Source organism: Phocoena phocoena, chromosome 21, assembly GCF_963924675.1.
Source record: "Phocoena phocoena chromosome 21, mPhoPho1.1, whole genome shotgun sequence".
Lineage (NCBI taxonomy): Eukaryota > Metazoa > Chordata > Mammalia > Artiodactyla > Phocoenidae > Phocoena > Phocoena phocoena.
Window position 1 is genome coordinate 3,607,913 of NC_089239.1, and position 20,458 is coordinate 3,628,370.

The 20,458-nt window shown below is 50.8% G+C and overlaps 1 protein-coding gene across 2 annotated transcripts; it reads left to right on the plus strand.

Moving 5' to 3' along the window:
• Positions 1–6,808: 6,808 nt before the first annotated feature.
• Positions 6,809–18,424, plus strand: PLAT (plasminogen activator, tissue type). 2 transcript variants are annotated; one of them, XM_065899797.1, is made up of 13 exons: positions 6,809–6,880; positions 7,901–7,943; positions 9,544–9,681; positions 10,036–10,146; positions 10,458–10,632; positions 11,302–11,402; positions 12,599–12,767; positions 13,209–13,294; positions 14,162–14,357; positions 14,450–14,586; positions 14,724–14,864; positions 15,726–15,892; positions 18,266–18,424. In XM_065899797.1, the coding sequence occupies exons 1-13, from the start codon at positions 6,809–6,811 to the stop codon at positions 18,422–18,424; spliced, it is 1,695 nt and encodes a 564-aa protein (XP_065755869.1). The 2 variants fall into 2 exon arrangements, with proteins under 2 accessions (XP_065755869.1, XP_065755870.1); XM_065899798.1 differs by lacking the exon at positions 9,544–9,681.
• The last annotated feature ends 2,034 nt before the right edge of the window (positions 18,425–20,458 follow it).

Below are 20,458 nucleotides of genomic sequence, written 5' to 3' on the forward strand. Positions count from 1 at the left end.
AACAGATTGAAAATCGGGTAAAAGACATCACCCCATGACCCAGGAAATAAGGACTCCAGTTAATACTGATCTGTGCACATAGCTGAAGGGCATGAAACTTGACTTCAGTCGTAAAGAATCCAGTTACAGGTTATCGCAAGATCTCCAGATGATCTAGGAGACAGGACTTGGTATTAACACTTGAACTTGACGATGACCCCATAGAACTTGGCTTCCCTTCTAGTCAACGTTCCAAGCAGAAGCTGTGAACTTTGGCGCTCCCCCCCGTCCAAAGGGCGCTCCTGGCAGTAAGTATTGTAGAGTTAACTGCTGTGCGCAGGCCAGCAACTGGGGGCTTTACCTGCTTCTTCGCTAATGGCCACCACAGTGAGGCAGGGTGGAAAGGACTAGCCCATTAGAAAACCGGGAACCACATACAGCCTGTAAGCGGTGGTTAGAGTTTGAACTAAGGCCCCAGAGGCTATGCTCCCAGCATTCCAGGCAGCAGCTCCTCTGCACAGCAACTCTGAGCACATCAACACGACAGTCCAGCATCAGGACCCAGTAAGAGTCGTGGAAAGAGCAACTGTTGGGTTTTCGGTAGAACCGGGTGTCTTGAGACCCTACGCCTCCCTTTACAAGACGAGTCACGTCAGAGCAAGTTCCTTATACTTTTTTGAAGTGCAATTCTCTCATCCACAAACATGAGGTGACAATATTGACTTAAATGATTCAATGGATGCCTGGCAGGGGGTCACAACTCCCGTACCAGATGAGTAAGTGGCATTCATCCACACACATTTCTCAAAAATGTGCTATCGCAGTCACTTTCATGTGAGCCTCATAAAATGTGGACGGAGTTCCGCGTGTAGCAATACAAGGAAAGCCGCTGCTAATTTTCTCCTGATTTACGTGTTTTGAAATCTGGAAGGGGACTGAAGAATTATCAAATGATTGCGTATTTCATTCCTTGTAGTAATGTTTGCTTTAGGGAGAGGAAGGAACAGGCGAAACGAGCTCATCGCTGAACAAGATTCTCCCTTAGATTATCGTTCGATTGCAGGTTTGTTGAGATTCAGACTTGGGGCTGACATGTCCTTGCACTGACTCGTGAAGTTAGCTTTGCCAGCTGAACCTTCTGTTTTCTTTGCAAGGGTCTGAGTTTATAAGGAAAGGATTTCTTTTGTTTTTACTGTACAGGAGGCAAGATGGACTTCTATTTTCCTAGACCCACAGCTGCACTCCCTGAGTTCCTCCAGATAAGCAGGGTTACCTGGCAGACGGTGGAGAGGCGCGGCAGTGGCAATGCTCAGGACAGATTGTTCTGAGTACGTTGATGTCGTATAAAACTTGGACACAGGTCATGTGCCTATATTTTGAAGATGCATCGCAGGGAATTCTGCCCTGAGTAACAGTGGAGATGGGAGTGGATGGGAGGTGCCAGGAGAGGATTTTTATCCTACTTACCTCACTGGAATCAATCCAATTAGATAAGAAACAGACTCCTCTCTTTTTCCTTAGCTATAAAGAGTTCTGTTCAGGAAGAGATTACTTTTTTTAAAAAAATTACTTTTTAAAAAAAATTTTATTGGAGTCTAGTTGATCTACACTGTTGTGCTAGTTTCAGTGTACAGCACAGCGATTCAGTTTATATATATATATATACACACACACACATTCTTTTTCAGATTCTTTTCCCATATAGGTTATTACAGAATATTGAATAGAGTTCCCTGTGCTATACAGTAGGTCCTTATTAGTTATCTATTGATATTTTATATATAGTAGTGTGTGTATGCTGATCCCAAGCTCCTAATTTTTCCCTCCCCCCTCCATGTTTCCCCTTTGGTAACCTTAAATTTGTTTTCAAAATCTGTGAGTATGTTTCTGTTTTGTAAATACGTCCATTTATATCATTATTTAAAGTTAGATTCCACATATAAGTGATACCATATGGTATCTGTCTTTCGCTGTCTGACTTACTTCACTTAGTATGATCATCTCTAGGGAAAAGCTAAGAATTGCTTCTGTGATGGCAGTTTTGGGAAATGGTTTTTACTCTGAGAGCATGAGCTCTATAAAAAGCAGGACCTGTATAGGTGGGACCAGAGCTACCAAGCTAACGGCTCCAGTCCCGGGCTCTGACGCTGGTCCAGACACAGGTGTGCTTTCGTGGGAGCTCAACCCCCTTTCCAAAGCCGGCTTCCTCCTCCCATCTCACTTCATCTCTTGCCCTGACGTAGTGACATGCCTTTGCTGTTCCAAGGCATTCTGACCTACCGTTTCTTTTCTAATTTGCTGGCATCCCTCCTGGCATGCTGGTTGCCCGGGGCGGGGGAGGGGAGGGCAGGGCGGGGAAGGTGTTGTTTGTCTTAAGGTCCTGAGTCATTTTTGGAGTATTGGTGTCCTTGGAGACTGACTTTCTCTTACTCAGATTTCCAGAGAGAAGCTTTGCAAAGCAATAACATCCCAAGAATCCTCTTTACCAAAGATTAAGGTAGCAAACCTTGCACACTGGTGCAAAATTTGATAACAGTTTCAATTTACCTTCATCTTTCCCTTGCAATTTCCATGGGCCTCCAGCTTGCTCACGTTTCTGCCTTTTTCTTGCTGCCAAAAGTAGACACTGCAAGTCCTCAAGCTCTTTAACTTCCGGGCAATTACACTGTTCGTACCTAGAATCACAGAACTCGATTGATTGACTGCTTTGGTCCAGACCTTTACTGCAGGTCACGTTATGGGATATGGTTGAGTGTTTCCATGAAAGTACTTATCCGCACGTATAAATGTTTCACAGGTCACACAGCGTCTGTTCTCACAATAGAAACCACAGAATGTCAGCCCTGGAGGAAGCCTTGAGAGTCTAGCCCTCTTGGTTTTGCATCCTTGGGAGCAGATTTGATGTCTCAAAATATAGATGCTTTTTGGAAGGGCAGCACATTAGTTTTTATGCAGTCACACCATATGCGAATGAGCGTATCTGTTCTTTCCCTAAGAGCAGAAATTTCTAGGGGCAGGTGGACAGAACGGGTCATTGCAAAGGACAGTGAAAGACCCTGAGGACCAGCCTCCACGGCATTTCCCCAGACCCTTCCTCTGGCTGTCCTGCTGCCATTCCCATGGCCTCACCCCACCCAGACTCTAGCCATTACAACTGCTGCCCATCAATCAGCATTCCCCGTGTCACCACTGCAGAAAGGAACCCTGTGCTCCTGGCTGGCGTGATTAGTTTCCCAGCCACAGTGGCACCCTCAGCTCCTGGAGACTAACCCTCCTCCCTGGTTACCACACCATTGTTCTTCCCTGGAGCAGTCATCATTCACAGTTGTTCAGAGGTCAGAGAACAGAGTCGCTTTGTCTCTGCAGCCAAGCAGGATCCAGCACCGCTTCTAGGCAGGTCGGGGGTCGCCCTGGAGGCAGAGGTTGCAGGCTGGTCCCACACAAGGATGCCCGCCAGCTCAGCCTGCGAATCCAGGCCACGCTTTATTTGCCACGTGTCCTGATGTTTCTAATTTGCACAGATTCTTTGTCAACTTGCCAAGCTCTGCATCTACTGAACTCCATCCCCTGAGAGGGTGCCTCTTGCAAATCTACAAAACTTGACTTTATGTGCCAGGGGGAGCTGCCAGGGCCGGGGCTTTGGGAGCGTGGAGACCACGGGCCTTAGAATCATTCCATACTCCCTGCCATGCAGTGATGCTTCCAGTGACTCAGGGATTCTAGTCCCCAAAGAGTCTGTCATTCTCGTGGTCTTCTTTTTACTTGTCTTTCCTCCATTCTTCCCTCCCTCCCTCCCTCCCTCCTTCCCTCCCTCCTTCCCTCCTTCCTTCCTTCCTTCTTTCCTTCCTTTCTCCTCTTACTTCCTTACTTTTTTAGTTCTTTGATTCTGGGAAACTATTAAATACAGCAAAAGGAAAGGAGCACAGAAAAAATTACAAATCTTGTATTTATAAAATGAACCTCCAAAGGACTTCTTATGCTTATTCCTCAAATCCCCCGCTCCTACTGGCCTCACATGGGCAACCGGCGCCTCTCCCTTTGGTGGGAGCTTGCGGTCCAGGGCCGAGGTCCGCCCTGGCGTGGACCCCAGGGTCCTGGGTCCGGTCTGCTTTGCTGGGGTCACTTGTTCTTTGTCCAGGCGCTGCCCCCAGACCTCCACACCCCCTGCCATCTCTACAAGGCAAAACCAGGACACAGTTTTCCTCCTTCCCTCTCACTCCCTTGTCTTGGGAAGGCACTGCTTGTCTGCAGGCGGGATGACTCATTTCTTTGTCATCCTCTCACCCCACTTGGCCCGTCCAGCTGCTTCCATCCCCTTTGTGCAGTGAGGATGGAGCCATCATGTGATTTGTGTGAGGCTCTTAGGCACTGGATCAGCTCCAGGCCCAGCAAGGCCAAACGAAGCAGAGGACTGATAAGGACTGATAGAAGAGAGACGGGCTCCAGCTGTCCCAGAGCAGAAGAAAAAATACACTCCTTCTGCTGATTCTTTAGCTGCAAAAGGGTCTGAGGCCCTGCAGCTGTTGGAGCCTTTGCACTCAGCCCTCAGTGCATCCCTCCCCCCCACCTGGCTCCCCTTCCCCCATTTGTCCAGGGAATGCAAATGTCTTAACGCTCCACTTGGCACTTTGCGATTTTCCAGCATCTAGACTTGTGGTCCACTTAGGATGACCTTGAGTTCTTGAAATTACACAGTAACTTGACGGGCATCCACCGCGTATGAGGGGAATGAACTTGCTGGAAGCCCTGGCTGGTTGGTAGGCGAGATGAAGAATCAAATTCCCTGTTCGCAGGCTCGTTCATTGTTTGATTCAGAATTTGCTCGTAAAGCCCTGAGAGGGCAGAGCTCTCCCATCGCCGAGGCTTGGCTGAGATAATGCAGCTGGGACAACCTAGAAACGTGAAAAATGATTAACAGCAGGAAGAGAGAGGGGGAATGTGTTTAAGAAGACCTATTTTAAAAGGTTATAAGTACTGGGTTAAAATTAAGAAGGGGAATTGAAGAGGAATTTGGGGAAATTTTGACAAAGGGGCAATTCGAGGAACACTGAGCAAGAAATTCTGGAATGATCGCCTGTGATCAGAACACTCCCCCGTGGGCTCCTGTTCGGATGCCCTTGACCCCCTAGTTCTTCCTTCTGAAACTGCCTGGAACCAGTGTGTCGCAGCAAGCTTCCTGCAATGAGGGAGAAAGGGGCCCCCAAGAAGCTCACACCGCCCTGCCCTGCCCGGGACAGGGCCCTGGGCAGCCGGATTGGAACAAAGACCCAGATCCTGGCTTCCTTCTGTTTCCTTCACAGTAGGGGAGGGTGTGCTGGCTGGCAGGACGCCCTCTGAGCCTGAGGAAACTCTCTGTCCAGACTGTCCGGCCCCCTCCCCGCCCCCCCCACAGCTCCGTGCCCTCCTCTGCCTGTCACCAGCGGCCCGGAAGGTCACTGGGGCACAGAGCATCTCCCACCATCTCCCTCTATGTTTTCATCCTCGCTCTGAAGGGAGCTTGTGGTTGAGGGGACAGCACCTCCGACAGGAAAGGAGCCCGAGCTAGCGCCAGGGTCAAAGTCCCGGACGTCTCTGAATCCGAGGGACCCTTCGGATGCTTGGGATGAGGGGGAGGGATGGGACCAGAGTTGTTGTGACTGAGGGGAAGTGAGTCAAGGGAAGAAAAGCCCTGATTTAATTCTTGCGGACGAGGGAGTGAGTGGAGCTGCCAGACCACAAAATAACACCCCAACCGACTAACCCACTTCGGGCTGCTGAGGGTGAGAGCACCAGGGCAAGGCACACGGGACCAAGGATGTGGGTCCAGGAAGATCTGAGTCTGATGACCAAACCAGATGTCTCCCCTCCTTTCTGCAAATCTGCACTTCACAGGCCCCATCTATAAAAGAGAGGCTGGTTTCCCGATGGAGCCAGGGGGGCTGGGGGGGAGTTGGGGGCGGGAGACTTTCCTTTGTTGGACAAGGAGGCATGGACGCTCTAAGTGGAAGAACTCAGGCCATCTGAGGCAGGCTGGCTCTGAGATGTGCCAGCAACAAAATTCCTACGGTTTCCTCTAAAAATGTCAGAGCCGAGACATTAGTCAACCCCAGGGCAGCAACTGGGTCCATCTAGTCAACCCCAGGGCAGCAACTCACTTCAAGGGAAACCAAACCAGCACCCTGAGGTCCCAGGCTGCCAAGAAGTGCTAGAGGTGGTCTCAGCCTTCAGCCCACAGAAATGTCTGGGCAAAATCATCTTCCAGCAAGCCATGTCCATCATCAGATGGATGGATAAACAAGATGTGGTTCATGCAGATGGTGGCATATTATCCAGCCTTAAAAAGGAAGGAAATTCTGACCCATGCTATGATACGGACGGACCTTGAGAGCATTATGCCCAGTGAAATAAGTCAGACCCAAAAGGACAAACACTATATAAGCCCATTTATATGAGGTACCTGGAATAGTCATAGTAAGTAGGATGGTGGTTGCCAGGGGAACAGGGAGTTCGGGTTTCCCCGGTACAGAGCTTCAGTTTGGGAAGATGAAAGTTTGGAGGTGGCTGGTGGTGACGGCTGCACAGCAACGTGAAGGAACTTAATGCCGCTGACTTACACTCAGAAACGGCTAAAATGGTAAATTTTGTTATGTGTATTTTACCGCAGTAAAAAAGGTATACGGTAAGAAGACACCATCCTTCAGACACTTGCCGTGGCCTCTCCTGCCGTGGGCGCCGACGCTGGGGGGGACCGGCAGACTCCTGCACTTCGCTCTCCTCTTGGTCCTGTCACATCACACGGTTAAGGTTTCTTCCCCTCTTCTTCCAGAATTTAAGGGACACCGAGGAAACGATGAACGCAGTGAAGAGAGAGATCTTGTGTGTGCTGCTGCTCTGTGGAGCTGTCTTCAGTTCACCCAGCCAGGTGGGTGTGCCCTCTTGTCTGTGCTGGCACACACCTGGACACACTCCCCTTGGTGGACGATGCTCAGGATCCAGGCTTCCAGCGGAACCCTAGGCACTCGTTCTGACTTGAGTAAACACTGCCTCTCGATGCCTTCTTTGGGGCTGTTTTTTTTTGTTGTTTTTTTGCGGTACGTGGGCCTCTCACTGTTGTGGCCTCTCCCGTTGCGGAGCACAGGCTCCGGACGCGCAGGCTCAGCGGCCGTGGCTCACGGGCCCAGCCGCTCCGCGGCACGTGGGATCTTCCCGGACCGGGGCACGAACCCGTGTCCCCTGCATCGGCAGGCGGACTCTCAACCACTGCGCCACCAGGGAAGCCCTTTGGGGCTGTTTTTAAAGGATGTGTCTGAATGAATCCATAAAGTATTTATAAAAGACAGTACAAGTGCTGTGAGCCGTGGAAGCAGGCGAGCTGCCCGTGTACTGTGTACTATCTACTTGGGATGGCAGCTTCACAACACACGTGCTCTCTGCAGATGCCTGGCAGCTCAGGGCATCATTCAGGCCACGTGAGCGATGCCCGCACAGCAGGATTTTAGAGAAGGGAGAGTTGGGGCAGCTATTTGGAGGAGATGGGATTGCAGGGGCCGGGGTGGTGCATGCAACCCCACTAACCCACATGTGCCTATTTTAATTTAAAATTAATTAAAGTTAAATAAAACTTAAAATTCACTTCAGTCACACCACATTTGAAGTTGTCAGTCGTCACATGTGACCAGTGGCTACTGCATCGCATGGCCTGGATGTTAAACATTTCCATCATTCAGAAAGTCCTTTTGGACAGGACTAGTCTAGAAGGGGGGAAAGAATTAGACAGGAAGGCAGGTGATGGACATTCCACCTGGGCCCATTATCTGAGGGGGATACTCTGGTCAGGTGGCCTCTGATTGGTGGGTTGATGGTGGTCTTCTGGTTTGACCACCCTTATTCCTAAGACACCCAGCATGTGCTGACTCTTCCTCCGCCCCTGGTTTCTTTGCAGGAAATCCACAGGCGACTCAGGAGAGGAGCCAGATCGCACAGAGGTGGAGGTGAGATGTCACTGGGGTGGAGGCAAGTCGGGCTCAAGGTCAGGGTCAGGGTCAGGGTGCTTTAGGCTCCAGGGGGGATTTTTTTCCATGTGACCTGCTTACTCAAAATCCGTGAAGGTGAGACTTTGCTAAGATGCTTTTGTCCTGTCTCGCCACTCACACAGGCTCTGAGGGGACAGGAACAGGTCCTCAAGGGGTCAGGATGCCTGGGAGTCGCTCGCTGCTGGGAGCCTGCAAGCCCAGTGGCACAAAGGAAAACGGATTAGAATATTACACAGATGAGAACAGAGCCCAGAGAGATGGAATGACTTGTCCAGGGTCACACAGCTGCACAGTCTTGGTCCTCCAGGGCCTTTCCCTGGGCTGTGATCCCCACCGCCTCCCACTCCATTCAGCACCTTTGTTAACTAGCTTCTCTGTGTCTCTGTTTCTTCGGTTGGTAACTCAGGGATGACTAACCTGGGTTGCTTCGTGGAAGTGCTGTGGGAAGACCATCTCTGTGAGGCCGTGTCTAGAGTTGAGACTAGAAACCCAAGGAACGTTCCCACTAGGATCCCAAGAATAAAACGTGTTCACGGCCCAATTGTCTTGACGCTGATCTAGAGAGCTGCAGGCCCCGCTGCAGGTCCCAGATCATCCCTCCTCCCTCATGACCTACCTCTTTGGGAGCTGGAAGGCTCTGCAACACCCACTTAAGGTGGAAGTTTCCCCAGAGTGAGTCACAGCTTAAGTCTCACTGCTTCCGCAGTCGGATAGCACTAGTGCTTCCTGCAAACGTACGCTGGCCCCGACGGCCCTCTAGAGGAACAGCAGTATTATTGGCAGTGAACGTATGTCACTGCTTCAATTCATTAACAGTTAAAGATGTTTTAAGTTTGCATTCTGGGTTGCAAACAGAGAGAGAGAAAAAGGGAAAGTGTATTAATGGGAGTACTTCAACTATTTTCATTATACCAAAGTACTAATGGAAGTAGCAAATTTTCTGCACAGACTAAAATGTCAATTTTCTTTGTTTGGGACCAGAAATGCATCATCTCAGTGTGGTAATGTTAACGTGGATCAAAAATTCTGGCAGGCAATTGCGTGCACGTGCATATTTTTGATGAATTAAAATGAAAAATTAGAGTATTACCTAATAAATGTGTTTTGATAGATAAACTCCTTCAAAACAAGGGCCCATCAGAGGAAAAACAATAAAAGGGGTCTTTTTTATTGTTTTTCCTAAGTGTATTTCATATTTCATTGAAACTAAAATAAGGAAATAGTAGAAATACACAATTATATTCTATTATATATTTCAAGAAAATAACTGATTTTCATAGGAAATTGAATGTAAAGATCACACAGTCATATGGAAAGTAATATTGGCACTGCCCCCTAATAAACTGAATCTGAAATTGTTTTTGAAAACTGAAAGGGGTCTTTGGTGACAAAAAATCGGGTCTTTGTTGTCTTCTGGCTGAGAGCAAGGAAGGAATAAAGGACGGATTGTCCCAAAAGTGAGCAGGATTGCCGGGGGTGGGGGTTGGGGTGGGAGTGGCGTCAGTTTGGGGTGAGTCGGGCCCTAAAGAGGCCGGCCTGTCTGTCGTTACAGTGACCTGCAGAGACGAGAAGACACAGATGACGTACCTGCAACATGAGTCCTGGCTGCGGCCCCTGCTCAGGGGCAACAGGGTGGAGCACTGCTGGTGCAACGGTGGCCGGGCCCAGTGCCACTCGGTGCCCGTCAACAGTACGTGTCCACCCAAGCCAGGCTGTGAGCCTCGAGTCCAGTCTCACGGCCCCAGCCCTGTCTGTCACGGCCCCGGGCCTGTCTACCCTTCAAATGGGGCTGCAGGCACGCTCTGCCCTAGGCCAAGGTGAAGGTGCCGAGCAGAAAGCATGAGGCCGTGAGCCTCAGTTTGCTCATGTGTAAAATGGGAGAACAGTCGTCAGACTTCGTGGTCGGCTGTGAGGAGTCAATGAGTTCCTTTTTGTGGAGCGCTCAGAATCGCGTGTGCATGTAGACAGCACGCTTCAACTTTGACTCATATATTCTTGGGCTGCTTGGAAAGTAATTAGGGGTTCCCTTGCTTCTACTTGACAGGTTGCAGCAAACCTCGGTGCTTCAATAGGGGGACATGTTGGCAGGCCCTCTATTCCTCAGAGTTTGTCTGCCAGTGCCCTGAAGGGTTCATTGGGAAACGCTGTGAAATAGGTGAGTGACAGGTGGGTAGCTGTGAGACAGGGACCCACCAGGGTGAAATCCCACCTGCAAACCTACCCAGAAAGGAAAGCAAGTGTGCAGTGATGGGGGAAGGATCGGGGTGGGATGGGATGGGTCATCCGAGGGTGGTTAGGGCCTCGGGCACAAATCTGGAGGCTGGCGTGGTCCCCGTCAGCGGGGTGACCCAGTCACCCAAGCAGCTCAGCAGCTACTGCCTCAGTGGTTTGAGGTGAGACCCCCTTTGGAAACTAAATGAAAGGAGGATTCACATGGGAGGTGTTGTGTGTCCTGTTTCCCCTCAGATGCCAGTGCCACATGCTACAAGGACCAGGGCATCACCTACAGAGGCACGTGGAGCACAGCGGAGAGCGGGGCCGAGTGCGTCAACTGGAACAGCAGCAGCCTGGCCATGAAGCCCTACAGTGGGCGCAGGCCTGATGCCATCAGGCTGGGCCTCGGGAATCACAACTACTGCAGGTAAGAGGGCCGCCTTCCCCGCCCTGGAGGATCTTCTCTGCTGAGAAGGTGCCACAGTCGGGGAAAGACCTGCGTCAACTCTGTCAGGGTTTCCAGAGAAGTTATAGGAGATGTGTATACATAAAGAGATTTATTTTAAGGAATTGGCTCACGTGTTTGTGGGAGCTGGTAGGTCTGGAATCTGTAGGCAGGCTCCCCAAGCTGGAAACTCAGACGCGAGTCGATACTGCAGTCCTGAGACAGAACTTCTTCTCAGCTTTTGCTCTTAGTGCCTTCAACGGATTAGATGCAGCCCACCCACACGACGGAGGAGAATCTCCTTTATTTAAAGTCTGCTGACTGCAGATGTGAACCACATTGACCCAGCCCTTCCCAGCACCACCTAGGTTGGCGTTTGATCAAACAACTGGGCGCAGTACCCAAGTTAGCCCATAAAGCTCACCATCACGGTGCCCCCCTTGTCAACGTGGCAGCCACGTGGACCTCTGTAAACCACGCTTAATTTCCAAATAAAGACGATTACAAGGTCATACCTCCACCCAACACGATCTGACTCTCCTGTGTACAACAAACACGTGTAACTCTATCCCCGGAGTAGGTGCAGAGCCCTTGGCCCGAGAGGCAGGCCTCACTCTTCACCTCCCCTGGCCTTCCTGGCTGATTTTTCAGAAACCCAGACCAAGACTTAAAGCCCTGGTGCTACGTCTTCAAGGCAGGGAAGTACATCTCCGAGTTCTGCAGCACGCCAGCCTGTGGCAAGGGTAAGTGCAGCTTCCCCATGGCCTCTGTAGCCTCACGGGGTTGGGGGCAAGGGTCTAGGGAACAGCGCTGACGGTCCTTCTGCAAACGAGGAAACAAAGGACTGGGCTGGTAGTTAATCATTTCGGTGTCAGAGGGAAGTCAAGAGGCTTAGGTCCTCGCCCAAGCTGGGCATCTAACTAGCTGTTTGACCTTGAGCTGATCTCTGCACAGCTCTGACCCCCTGTTTCCTCATCAACAGAGAAGATGGGTCTGTATCGGTGATTTCCAGTGCCTTTGAGAAGGCATGGAGGTTCTCTCTTTTTTGACTAATGGACCTGTTTCTCAAGATTTCTCTCTGTCTCTGTAAAGACTTTTAATGTGAGAAAATTTCCCAGATTGAAAAAACACTCAGTTACAAAAAGGTACTGTGAATTCAGTGGTGCTTTCGCAAATGATGATGTTATTTATCACAATAGTAGGGAAAATGTGTTTTAAAGTTCTAAATATACATTTACAAAAATTGTGTACATTCAGTCTACAGGTGACGCTGATATTCCTGTGAATTTAAGAACTCTTTCTTTAGAGTAACTCTAAAGCCTCCGCCCACCCTCCAGCTCGGGTATAAATTGGGAGTCACTGGTCCCGATGACCCTAAAGGTCCCTTATCACTGTGCTATCTGTGCCTGGTAGTATACTTTGTCAGTTTCATGTGGGGAGAAAAGAGGGTAAAATGGGACAAATACGCAGCATTTGAAGGTTCATACTCTCCCTTCCTTCCCAAGTCCAACAAATCCTTCAGGTCCCTAGGGGACAATATCTGAGAAAACTGGGTCTGCCCACGTGTTCCCCCATTGAAGCACCCAGGTTCCCAGCAGCCTGTCAAGTATACACAAGGAAGCCCCTAATTGCTTCCCAAGCAGCTCCAGGAATAATCCCCGCTAGCTGAACTCAGCACCCTTTCCTGCCGAACCTGAATATCCCTCAGAGTCTCTCTTAACACAGCCATCAAGGAAGCCACAGCCCATGATGGAGGCTGGCACCGGATGGAAGCCACTTACCACCCCGTGTGAAAGGGCTTGAAGGACAGAAGAAGGGTGGTGGGCTGCCTGCCTTGGGCGTCCCAGGCCGGCAGCTCTGCTTTAGGCCCTGCTGCAAACCCCACTTGCCTGCTTTAGCATTTAAGTGGCTTTGTTTCAGTTTGAGATTTCCTGTGTTCCAGAAAAAGATGGGGACTGCTACCAGGGGAAAGGGCTGGCGTACCGCGGCACCCACAGCCTCACCACGTCTGGGGCCTCCTGCCTCCCGTGGAGCTCCATGATCCTGATGGGCAAGATTTACACCGCCTGGAAGAGCAACGCGCAGGCCCTGGGCCTGGGCAAGCACAATCACTGCCGGTGCGTAGCGCAGGGTCCGGGGTGTCTGCGCGGAGGGCGGGGTTGGAGCGGGATGGGAGGGGCTGATGCTGAAAGTTACATGAAAGACCCAGTGGGTGGGAGGGAACCGTGGATGTGACCCAGCCCAACCTATTCATTTGCACCTGTCGTGAAAAGGAACGTCCTCCGGTTTCTTGACCCAAATCCCATGTTAGAGGGTCTGTCCTCATCTGTGCTGTCCTCATGTGGCCCCTTTGTTCCATCCTAAGAGTCTTCTCCTAGCACAGCTGGGAGATGAAGACGTAATGTTAATGACAGAAGAAGAAAGTTACAGTCGTTTCCCTCTGGTGGGGCCTGCGGCTGAACCCAGCCCGGGGCTCAGGGTCCTCCTTCCCGGCTGGGCGGCCTTCCCCTCTTCCCTGGCTTGTGATGTGATTGGCAGCCTTCCCTCCGTGTGACTAGGAACCCAGATGGGGACGCCCAGCCTTGGTGCCATGTTCTGAAGGATCGCCAGCTGACGTGGGAGTATTGCGACGTGCCCCAGTGTGGTAAGGCCAGCTGTGGCCACGTCCCCGTGCCCAGCCTCATTCCCGACCGTGTCCTCTGCCGCTTCCCATGTCTTCCAGGCTGCTCTCCCGCCTTCTCCCAGAACCCAGTTAACAGAGGGGGGACGGGGTTACCCAGAGCGGGTGGAGACCTAGAGAAATGCAAGTTGGCACGCTTTGCTAAAAAATGAAACTTTAGAAATCGTCTGAGAACCGATGGTTATTCCTCGGTCCCTGTGAACACGCAGATCGGCCAGACTGTTCCTCAGGGCACATAGAGTTTAACTGGGCAGGTCAGACACAAACTGCCGGCGAACTCACCACCAAGGTCACGCATGGCGCATTCTCAGCGGGCAGTACCAGTGGGCTGGCAGTATTAGGAAAACTTCGTGAGGGGGCAGGCCGTCCCATGGGCCTGGAAGGATAGGTACGGCTGAGTCGATGGGAGAGCAGTGGGGTAGACATTCCCCAGGAAGAAGCTGCAATGCATTCTTATTTCTTAAGCCAGGAAGTGGCTGCAGGAAAAAAGTAGAGGTAACAAAGCATCGCAGAAAGACCCCTGGCTATGGAGTCAGATAGGGGTTCTAATCCAGGTGCCACTGTGACCTCGGCAAAAAGGTCCCAGCCTCTCTGAAGCTGAGTGCTGTGAGGGTTAAGGATAGTGTCTATACAGGGCTTAGCTCGTCCTAGATACTCCGCACACGCAGGCTGTGGATTTATTGCCGTGGAGATGGCTCCATCCCTCCGTACAGCCTGCAGAAGTGCATCAGGGGGTAGAAACCCGGGTTCCCAGTCAAGACACCAGGATGGGGCTCAGGGACCTCGCCCAGGCCCACAGGTCTGACCCCGGCTCTGCCCTTCCCTCCCCAGTCACCTGTGGCCTGAGACAGTACAAGCAGCCCCAGCTCCGCATCAAAGGAGGCCTCTTCGCGGACATCACCTCCCACCCGTGGCAGGCCGCCATCTTCACCAGGAACAGGAGGTCCCCAGGAGAGCGGTTTCTGTGTGGGGGGGTCCTGATCAGCTCCTGTTGGGTGCTGTCGGCCGCCCACTGCTTCCAGGAGAGGTAGGAATGAGAACCCGGTGCGCCCGCCTCCTCTCTTAGGCCTTAGACCAGGCCCATTAGAGAAGAGCATCCTCGAGCCGTCTCTCCATCAGGTATCCTCCCAACCATCTCAAGGTGGTCCTGGGCAGGACGTACCGGCTGGTTCCTGGAAAGGAGGAGCAGACGTTTGAAGTAGAAAAATACATCGTCCATAAGGAATTCGATGATGACACTTACAACAATGACATAGGTGAGATGTCTGGCTCTCCCTGCTGCCGCGGGAACTCCAGACGCACACGCGTGCAATCCCACCTCCTCCCCCCAGACCCCCGCCCCCTCCCTCCTCTCCCCTGAAATCCTCGCTCTCTTCCTCGCCCCGCCTCCCAGCGCTGCTGCAGCTGAAATCGGACTCACTGACCTGCGCCCTGGAGAGCAACGCCGTCCGCACCGTCTGCCTCCCAGACGCCGGCCTGCAGCTGCCGGACTGGACAGAGTGCGAGCTGTCTGGCTACGGGAAGCACGAGGCCTGTGAGTGGGAGGACATCTCGGCCCCATCCTGCCCATCTGGGGGTGGACCGGCGCACATGTGCTGACCAGAGGGAGGAAAAAGTAGTCCCACGAGTGTCCACCCTCGGGACAGGCACCGCCGCCGTGACTGTGACCGTGAGGGCAAGTTCCTGCCTAGCGAGGCCCCAGCGTCTGCCCTCCCAGCCTCACAGGGTGGCCGTGCAGGTCAAGAGGGGTCTGAGTAGCACAAGGGTTTTAAGAGCCTAAGATTTCAAGGAGGTTCTGATAAGAAGTGGAGTGAGCTTAGTTAAGGGTGGGGTGCCTGGACTCTGCCGTCGGGTAGCCCTGAGTTCAAATCCTTGCCCTGCACCTTGCAAGCAGTGTGATCCAGACATGGATTTTTATTTCAGGATGCTCCAAGCCTCCGTTTACTCAGTGGCAAGAAAAGGATAGATTATGGGGTTTAAATGAGATATTAGGTTAAGCCAGTGGTTCTCAACTGTGGTGATCTTGCCCCTCAGGAAACACTTGGCGATGTCAGTTATTGTGACAACTCAGGATGGAGGTTTATACCAGCCTTTAGTGAGTAGAAGCCAAGGGTGCTGCCGAACATCTACAATGCACGGGACAGCCCCCTGCAAAAACATTATCTGGCCCCAATGTCCCTCATGCCGCTGTCGAGAAACCCTGGGTGAAACTCTATGAAACTGCTGTTTCTGTAGCTCAAAAGAAGAAAATATTGGCCATTTCATAGGATTCAACTTAATACGTGTAAAAGGTTGATAAATGTTAGCTCTTGTTGGAAAGTTCGGCTTTCTCTTTCCAAAAGGTTTATAAATAACTTTCCCTAAAACCACAAGACGCCTTCCTCCTCTGTTTCAGCTTCTCCATTCTATTCCGAGCGCCTGAAGGAGGCCCATGTCAGGCTGTACCCATCCAGCCGCTGCACTTCCCAGTATTTGTTTAACAGGACTGTCACCAACAACATGCTGTGTGCCGGAGACACACGAAGCGGTGGGGACCAACCAAACCTGCATGACGCCTGCCAGGTAAACACGAGCCTCTCTCCTCCCCTGAGCCTCCCCCTCCAAGGGCAGAAGTGCTCCTTGGCCGACAGGTTCTTAACCAAGAAAAAAAGTGATAGCCAGAAAGCAGTGATTCATCTCAGTGAGGTGCTGGGGATCTAGACGAGGACCTCAGAGAATAAAGCAACTGGAGCAAGATCAAAGTCACTCAAACTCAGGGCTTCCCTGGTGGCGCAGTGGTCGAGAGTCCGCCTGCTGATGCAGGGGACATGGGTTCGTGCCCCGGTCTGGGAAGATCCCACATGCCGCGGAGCGGCTGGGCCCGTGAGCCATGGCCACTGAGCCTGCGCGTCCGGAGCCTGTGCTCTGCAACGGGAGAGGCCACAACAGTGAGAGGCCCGCGTACCTCAAAAAAAAAAAAAAAAAAAAAAAAGTCACCCAAACTCAAGAAATCTAAGCTGCAGGAAATTTCCCTAGTGTCTGCACCAGAACCACCACCTGGTACAGGATGTCCTATAAGCCCAGGCAATTAAATACTATCAAAGTGATGGATAAAGCAACACAAATTAAGACATCTTTGTCTTCTGTGGGTGCTGGGGAACTGGAGTCCATTGTGTAGACAGGGAAGTCGGAATGGCACCTTCCTGGGAAGTAGGACACAGATGATTTATGAGATAAGTTTTAGGAACTCAAGTTCAGCCCTCAGATGAGGGTTTTTCCCTGGGAAAGCACACTCTCTGGGGGTCTCTGTGTTAGCATCCCTATCAGAGCTAGTATGTACTTGTATTTCATGATAACTGGGTGTAAGACACAGACCAACCTGTGTACTTAGGACCTAAATAGAGCCAAGGAGCCGTCCATGCTGGGCTGTTTTCGTGCCCACAGTGTGCCGGGCTCTTGCACTGAGGACTGTAGGCTTAGTTCTCATGTGGAGACCACACCAGCATCTCCCCCGCTTGGCTCCTTGACAGCCTCTGGTCCCTCTCTGAAAGGTTTTTTCAGACACCTCCACCACCTAGCTCGACAGTCACAAAAGGTTCTCTGCAAGAGGAAACCGTGATCTATCAGCTAGTGTTACCCACAGGGTGCTTGGCCTCCTTAATCAATGGAAATTCATCAGAGGCCTGACAAGAAATTCAGGCAAGGCTTTACTGGGGACCCTGCAGCTGCAGGGGGAAGCGAGAACAAACAACAGGTTCCCTTGCTTGCGTGCTCACTGAGCGGGGGAGAGCTGGTCCCTTATAGGAGGAGAGGGTGGGGTCGGGTCCAGGCGTTGGGCAGGAGGGGGTGCTTAGGTGGTCTGCCCACCCCTTGGGTGGTGTTTTGTGCAGGGGGCATGTGTAGTACCCTGCTTTTGCTCCCGGCTCTTCATAAGTGGCAACTGAGTTTTTTGGTCTTTTGTATCTTTTGTCTATAATTTGCCCCAGCTAATATGCGCACAGCTATTTTTAGTCCCATACAGTTTCTTTGTATTTTGTTGCTCCAGCAGAGGTGTATCCAGGTGCAAGCATTGCAGCAAAGGGTCCCAGGTCCCAGCCTGTCTCACTAGCAGCAAGTTAAAAACGAAACCAGAAATCATTTCGATTCAATATGACAACAGCTAACAATTACCAGGAGTTTTACTAAATGCCACACGTTGTTCTCAGAGCTTTTCAAACTTTCTCTCAATTAATTCCCATAACCTTACAAGGGAGGCAGTATGATTTCTACTTTAGATTATTATTATTCAATATCATTCAGGTAAGAGTACTGAAGCCCAGTTAGACTGAGGCTGCACAGCTAGCAAGTGGTGGAGTTACAGCCTGGGTGGGGACCTGAAATGTACAAGCAATGATCTCAATTCCGCTTTACCAGGTAGCTACAACCTGATTCTGTAAAGGCCCAAGGTCACTGAGATAAAATTTCCCTCCCAGAACTGAGCACTTTGAAGAATACATAGGAAGGGCTTCCCTGGTGGCGCAGTGGTTAAGAACCCGCTTGCCAATGCAGGGGACACAGGTTCGAGCCCTGGTCCCGGATGATCCCACATGCTGCGGAGCAACTAAGCCCATGCGCCACAACTACTGAGCCTGTGCTCTAGAGCCCGTGAGCCACAGCTACTGAGCCCACGTGCCGCAACTATTGAAGCCCGCACGCCTAGAGCCTGTGCTCCGCAACAAGAGAAGCTACTGCAGTGAGACGTCCGCGCACCGCAACGAGGAGCAGCCCCCGCTTGCTGCAGCTAGAGAGCCCATGCGCAGCAACAAAGACCCAACGCGGCCAAAATAAATAAAAGTAAAATAAATAAATTTATATAAAAAAATAAAGAGTACATAGGAACACTACAAGCATTCACCCTAACCTCCCCCCAAAGAGTCTGCATTTTTGCAAAGAGCTGACCTGTTCTCCCTTCTGCAGGGTGACTCGGGCGGCCCCCTGGTGTGTATGAAGGACGACCACATGGTCTTGGTCGGGATCATCAGCTGGGGCCTCGGCTGTGGCCAGAAGGGCGTTCCGGGCGTGTACACCAAGGTTACTAATTACCTAGACTGGGTTCGGGACAACACACGACCGTGACCAGGGGCACCGGTTCCCTGCATCACGGAGACCCTGTTTCCTTCACCCCCGAGGATGCACTGCGGCGGGGGCTTCTTCACGCAGCACAAGTCGGGGAGGATGGACTTCCATAGGTACTTTCCGTTTTGGAAGTTTTCGGGGCTTCAGGTCTGAAACATACTCTGTCAGATGGGAAGAGGGGTAAACGCCAGCCCGTCCCGGAATCCCAGTCCCCGGGGCAGAAGCCCACCTCCTCTGTCCACGTGAGCAGCTTTAGAAACGGGACCGCAAAGGTGAAAGCGTGTTTCAGTAGACAAAGATAACTGGATCCTTCAGGAAAGAAGGGTTAGAAATATTCTATTAGGAATAGAATGTCTATTTCTAGTCACAGGGAAGCCCAGCAGGAGCCTCCTAATAAGGGACGGGTTGGCTGGCCAGATTATGTGCCTCAAATCCAGCCTTCACATCAAGTGTCGGGGTTTCCCTTTCTCCGGCTATACCTCTTGGAAGGAATCCTGTTGTGTAGAGTGTAATTCTTTTTTCTTTATAACTTTCATCATAGGACAGGAGACATGTATCATTTTAATAACTAATAAACTAGGCTCTAGCGTATTTATATCAGTTCATTTTTGTTTATACTGTTGGTACACCTGTATGATACTGTACTGGAATAATAAATTGATATATTTTTCACATATTTTCTACGAATCAGAGTGGAATCGTTCTGTTACATGCAGTATCCGACAGCTTTTATTCATGTTACTTGTGTCCATGTTCTTTGACTCGTTGGAAATATTTCCTTTCATTCATTCAGAATAGTTGCGGCATACAAGGCCCTGTGCCGGGTGATGTAAATGGTACAGAGGGGGAAGAAAGGAGCTCTTGGTTTGACAGGAAGATAGGGATTTAGGGAAATAAGAAGGCTGAATGGAGATGGACCACAAAATAGCAGACAGACAGTTTTACTGAAATTCAGCTGCAGGAAGGACTCAAGAATCTTTGAATTCTTGAGACGCAAGAGGGAGGAGATTATATGTATATGTACAGCTGATTCACTTTTTGTTATAAAATAAAAAAAGAGGCTTCCCTGGTGGCGTAGTGGTTGAGAGTCCGCCTGCCGATGCAGGGGACACAGGTTCGTGCCCCGGTCCGGGAAGATCCCACATGCCGCGGAGCGGCTGGGCCCGTGAGCCACGGCCGCTGAGCCTGCGCGTCCGGAGCCTGTGCTCCACAATGGGAGAGGCCACAACACTGAGAGGCCCGCGTACCGCAAAAAATAAAAATAAAAAGAAAATTTGAAAAAAAAGAATCTTAGGGAAAAAATAGAATTAGGTAGGCTTTTCAAAAACTGGGCAAGATTTGGGCTGGTGGAGTGGGGTGGGAAAGGCATTCATTTTTAAAATTTTTTTGAAATTCTGTTTTACTGAAGTACAGTTGATTTACAATGTTGTTAATTTCTACTGCACAGCAAAGGGATTCAGTTATACATATATACACGTTCTTTTTCATATTCTTTTCCATTGTGGTTTGTCAGAGGATACTGAATATAGTTCCTGGGGCAAGGAATATCACTGCATGAAAATCTAAAGATCTGGAGGGCAAAAAAGGCAGGGGGAGTCTGGGGAGGAACTGAGTTAGTTTGTCCAAAGTGAAGTCCATGAAGAAGAATGTAGGTTGGAATTTAATTACGGCGCTTTGAATGCCAAACCGAGCTTTGGACTTACTTCTGTTGGCAACAGGGAACCACAGAGGCTTGGGCTAGGGGAGTGATGGACCAAGCGAGGCTCAGGGAAGTTAGCCCTGTGAGCAGACTAGGTAGGGAGACTCCCTAGGTTGGACCCAAGTATAAAGGAGGAATGAGGGATAAGAAGATGCTAAACAGGACCTTGCTGACACAGCGACATCCCAGTTATTAGTTCAGACTAGGAGCTAGTGTTAGGGCCATTTTTTCCCAGTCCATTTTGCTTTTCTGCTCATTAGAAAGAATTCACTCCCAGACCAGTCCACACAAGTATGTTACTTAAGTAATGCTGCTTTCTGCCTCTCTTAGACTTT